Source organism: Azolla caroliniana, unplaced genomic scaffold, assembly GCF_043228905.1.
Source record: "Azolla caroliniana isolate FFs.n. ecotype wild unplaced genomic scaffold, voAzoCaro1.0.p SCAF_1, whole genome shotgun sequence".
Classification (NCBI taxonomy): domain Eukaryota; kingdom Viridiplantae; phylum Streptophyta; class Polypodiopsida; order Salviniales; family Salviniaceae; genus Azolla; species Azolla caroliniana.
This window is the reverse complement of record NW_028230436.1, coordinates 1,131,382-1,136,095: the sequence shown is the minus strand read 5'-3', so window position 1 is coordinate 1,136,095 and position 4,714 is coordinate 1,131,382. Positions and strand designations below refer to the sequence as shown.

The 4,714-nt window shown below is 36.9% G+C and overlaps 1 protein-coding gene across 1 annotated transcript; it reads left to right on the top strand.

The window, feature by feature from the left end:
- Nucleotides 1-363: 363 nt before the first annotated feature.
- LOC147868150 (uncharacterized) lies at nucleotides 364-3,797 on the top strand. Its single transcript, XM_087315875.1, has 7 exons — nucleotides 364-752; nucleotides 987-1,081; nucleotides 1,174-1,324; nucleotides 1,820-1,997; nucleotides 2,720-2,879; nucleotides 2,956-3,060; nucleotides 3,425-3,797. Exons 1-7 carry the CDS (start codon nucleotides 404-406, stop codon nucleotides 3,701-3,703), a joined length of 1,317 nt encoding a protein of 438 aa, XP_087172001.1. The 5' UTR covers nucleotides 364-403; the 3' UTR covers nucleotides 3,704-3,797.
- Nucleotides 3,798-4,714: the final 917 nt, after the last annotated feature.

The window sequence follows — 4,714 nt, the reverse complement described above, 5'->3', positions numbered from 1 at the left end:
GGAGATTTGTCATGAATCATACTGAGTGCAAGTTTGTTCATCAATTTTAGGTGTAATCATCAAAATGTATATACACTTGGGCATGTTTGTGCACGCATTGGGTGGTAAGAAGTGTGTGCGATTATGCCCTGTAGGCATGCTAGTGGTAAGTTAATTAGACTACCAACCCTAAGTCTTGTGTTCGAAACCCAACTTTATCCTCACCTCTCGAATAATATGTATTTCATAGATATTCTCTTAATTTATTAGATTCATGCCACTCAATGTGGAATGTAGGGGTTGAACACATGACCTTCTGCTCTTTCTGTTTCTCTCTGTCTGTCTGTCTCTCCATATTGGTTTGGCAAGAGGCAGGGGCCGATCCTGAGCCTGAGCCTGAGCCTGAGCCTGGAGACACAGAGCTATGGCATGGCGGAGCTACAACCTGTTGATGGACAAGCCTCGTGTGCTCGTCCTCGACACTCGATCTTCTGCATCCTACGCAGCCGGACATATCCGTGGTTCGGTCTGCATCCACCTTGACCTTGGCCACAAACAGTCCCTCTGCTATGTTGCTGGCCCTGGCCCTCCTACATGGTATCCTAACTGTTGGTGGGATCGCGATGTTCTTCTTGTTTTGCCTCCTCCTCGCTCAACGCGAAAGAGGAAGAAGGCAATAGCTTCCTCCTCGTTGCATCCTGTCTTCACCTTCTTGAAAGAAGAAGGACTTGTTAGATCAATTCATGTGCTCGAGAATGATGATTCTGATGATGGTAAGTCTTTCTCTGCCTTCGTTTTGTGCTTCCTGTAACATATCTGACGGAAGCGTCAATGCAAGTTTTCTTCTTCTTCCTTTTTTTGCATTTTCTTGTCCAAGACATATTGTACTTTTTGAACCATATCTGAACTGTCCTATTGCATTGTATCCTTTATAGCAAAAGGTGAATTTTCATGTAACCTTCCCAACGTTTATACTTCTTCTGATTCTCTCTTCATCTTTTCATTAGGTGAAGATGAAGCATTTACAGTATTTGCACGAGAATACCCATTTATTATCACAAAATCAACAAAATCGTCTGAAATTAAGAACCATCCAACCGAGGTAACCTGGGTTCAAACTTTTAATTTACTATTCTCTTTTCAATGGTCAAATGGATTGTGATTCAAATTATGGAGAAAACAAATTTTGTGCAGGTAGTTCCAGGCCTCTTGTATCTAGGTGATTTAACTCATGCTACAGACCAAAACTGTCTGAAAAATCTCCACATTTCTCATGTCTTAACAATACATACAGAACAATTGCAGCTGCCAAAGTCCTTCAAGCACACATTCTTCGAACTAGAAGGTACGTATTGCATCAACCTTGAATTTTTATGATTTATATTCCTTACTTTCTACTGCAAATTGAGGAAATGTTCTACAAATAGTGTGTTGAAGAAATCTATTCCAAGCATTAATCTGCTATAGGTCCTTTTCATTATGTTCCAATCTGATCCACATCGAGTAGATATGTTGCTTGAGTAGATAAGCAGTGAAGGCTACCTCTGAGATAGATAATGCAACTAAAGGAGCGTTTTACTTTTGTTAAGATTGACTGACAACATATATTTTTATCATGATTAAAGTATCTATGGATTTATATAGTTTTAACTGTAAGGATATATTTTTTATGCTCAAATATGTGAATAACTTTTCAGATGAAGGAAGTTGGGTCCTGTATGGATGAGTATATACCACTAGCATACATAAGATAATCGCCCGTGTATCTGAATTTCTATTCATATCATGTAAAGAGTTCTGATTGCCAATAATTTATGCCATGGACTTTTGGAATTTTCAGATTCTTCATCTGCAGATATTGAACAGTACTTTGAGCCTACATATGAGATTGTGGAGAAAGCGAAGAAGGATAAGGGAAGAGTTCTAATTCACTGTGGTGCTGGAGTCAGTAGATCTGCCACATTATGTGCTGCATATTTGATGCGCGTCAATTACTGGTGTGTTCAGGATGCATTGAAGTAAGTAAATGGTCACAAACTTAGGGTTTTTATCTGGCTATTGGGGTTTCTGGATTCATGTTATATAAACATGCATTTTGAGGTATCATAGCCACCTCATCTTTTAGAGGTTTCAGAAAGCTTACATCTTTTCCTGCAGCTGCAGGTTAAGGTTAATGCATCTACCTGTCTAGAGATTGCACATTGCCATGGTGAGCATATTGTGTACCACAAATGGTTTTGTCATAATTACATTTCAAATGAAAAGTATGCTCATTTCAAAAGTAGAAAATGCACATCTCAAGTATCAATGATATTCTCACTGATAACTGGGAATAAAATCAGTTGCTAGAAGAACTTTCTGGCACAATTTGACTGGAACTGCAATTATGAATGTCTTCATTTAGTGTTTGTATGCAAATTGAGAACTATTCAACTGGGTAAAACCATGCATCTGTATATGGTCTTCCCCCTTTCCACATCATAGTCGTGGTAAATATTAGCTTCTCATTTCTTGTTATGTTCCCTCGCACCATAACATGGAATGACCATTTTGATTCCTTTCCCATCTTTGAAATGCATTTGTTACATATGTATCAAAAGATATGTGCACGTTATAGTTGCAAATTCCATTATTTTCTATGAAGTATTTAGATATAAATATCTGCTAGATGGATAAAGAAGTTTGACTGAATTGTATGTTTCACTTTTCGTCACTTAAAATTTACTCCATTGTAATGAAGGTTCCTCCGGGAGCAGCGAAGTAAAGTCAATCCAAACCCAGGCTTTTTATCAGCGTTGCATGAGTACTCATCTGCATCAGGATTTAATTCCTCCATCTTAAAATCTACTGCCGTTCCTATTCTGGATAGAACTATATTTTTGCATCTCGATATCATGAAGGTGATTATATTTAGTTACTTTATAGTTGGTCTATATGGAACAGGAAACTAAAGCAGAATTATATGATTTCGACCAGGATGGACAATGCATCGGTAATATTCCTTTCAATAAGAACAAGATATCTTTTGGTCGAGGAGAAGACTGTAATGTGATCCTTGATCATGCTTCAATATCCCGTCATGTATGTATATTGTCCTTTATTTTCCTTCAAAGAACTTAATTTAATGTAAATGACAATTGTTAGCATTTATCAAAATATTTATAAAAACATACACATAATAAGCAGACAGGGGCAAGAAAAAGGGCTATTATTACTATTTAGTAGTATATCAAATATTCTTAGAAAAGAGAGTAGGACATGTATACAAATCCAAATTCATCATAACACTCTAGAATAAGCTTGTATTCTTATGAAAATGAGTCTGAGTTACTAAAAATCTTCAAGTCGTATCGAGTTTTCATGGGAAAGAACTGTCATAACTAATGGAAACGAAGATTCAAGAATGTGAGGGAGATAGAATGAATGAATGAACGTTTTGGAACAGCATGCTTTGTTGACAAACGTGCCAGAACAAGAAAAGGATTCTCCACCTTGTTCGACGGTCTTCCAGCTCGTGGACAACTCTACTCATGGCACGTTTGTAAATGGAGCTAAGATATTGAAGAATATGGCTAGAACATTAAGAGTCGGGGACGTCATTGAATTCGGTGCAAGTTCCCGTATGTATATTTATTGTGACAACATTTCATGTTCTGTGGATGGTGTCTCCCTTGAAGAAGGGATGAAGAAGCCGAAGTGTAAAACTGTTAGTGCACTGGAATAGGAATATGCTAGGAGAATTCTATTAGTAAGGTATAGGTTGCAAGTCAAATGTGTATATTATTTAGGATTATTAATGAAATTGTTGTTTTGTATTTTCCAAATGACAACTTCAAATACTTTTGAAGAATGGATCCGATGTTGGAACGGTAAGTGATAGTACTTTAGAACGTGTGTAATTCCCACATAATTTCCATAGTTCATGGGTGTGTAGATTGATTTGTCACAACTACAACTTTTCTACTTAGAAGTGACCCAAATTTTCACTTTTGCCATTTGACTGCTTCTCATTCAATAAATGAGAGAAAGCAATAAGAAGATGCAATGTGAACCCCACTTGTGCAATTAATTTGAATTTCATGGATTTGCGACCCCTATGGGTTTAAATAGAGATAATTCAATTTATTAGTTTTGGATGGAAGTACCAGCCCCCATTCCCTTATGACCAGATACCTTGCCCAACCATTTTTTGTGGGCAATATGTGAACTTCTTAATCTATTCTGCTATATGACGCCACTTGGCATCATCATGTTGGTTGAAGTTACTGTGACTTATAGATTTTGCATTTAGATTACCAAATTCATCTTGGGTTCCTATGCTATCCCAACATATATTTCTATATAATGCCCCTTCAAACATGGTCTACCATGCTCAAGGAATCAAGTGAAGCATCAACAGCCTAATCAGAATGTGTAATGCTCAAACAAATGCCAAACAGAATTTGTCGTTAATGTCATAATCAAGAAACATAAAAAAGACATGCAACCATAGTTTTCAATTGGTCAAACTCATATTGAATTAAAAGCCTTCTAACATAAATGGAAGACTATAGGAAAGTGTGTTAAAAAGTAGGGTTTAGAAGGACATGGTTAAAGAGAGAAAAGTTGAAGGATTGATAGGGGTACCAAGAAATTAACTTGAACTTAGAAAGAACTTTGGCTGATAATGAAAAACGTAGGAGTCCTTGGGGAAATGTGAACAAATATAGAGTATTTACAAGTACGTTTTCCTCGT

Coding starts and splice junctions, on each gene's coding strand:
- LOC147868150 (XM_087315875.1), top strand. CDS start 404: ATGGCATGGCGGAGCTACAACCTGTTGATGGACAAGCCTCGTGTGCTC. Junction 753..986: donor GAATGATGATTCTGATGATG/GTAAGTCTTTCT, acceptor TCTTTTCATTAG/GTGAAGATGAAGCATTTACA. Junction 1,082..1,173: donor TTAAGAACCATCCAACCGAG/GTAACCTGGGTT, acceptor AATTTTGTGCAG/GTAGTTCCAGGCCTCTTGTA.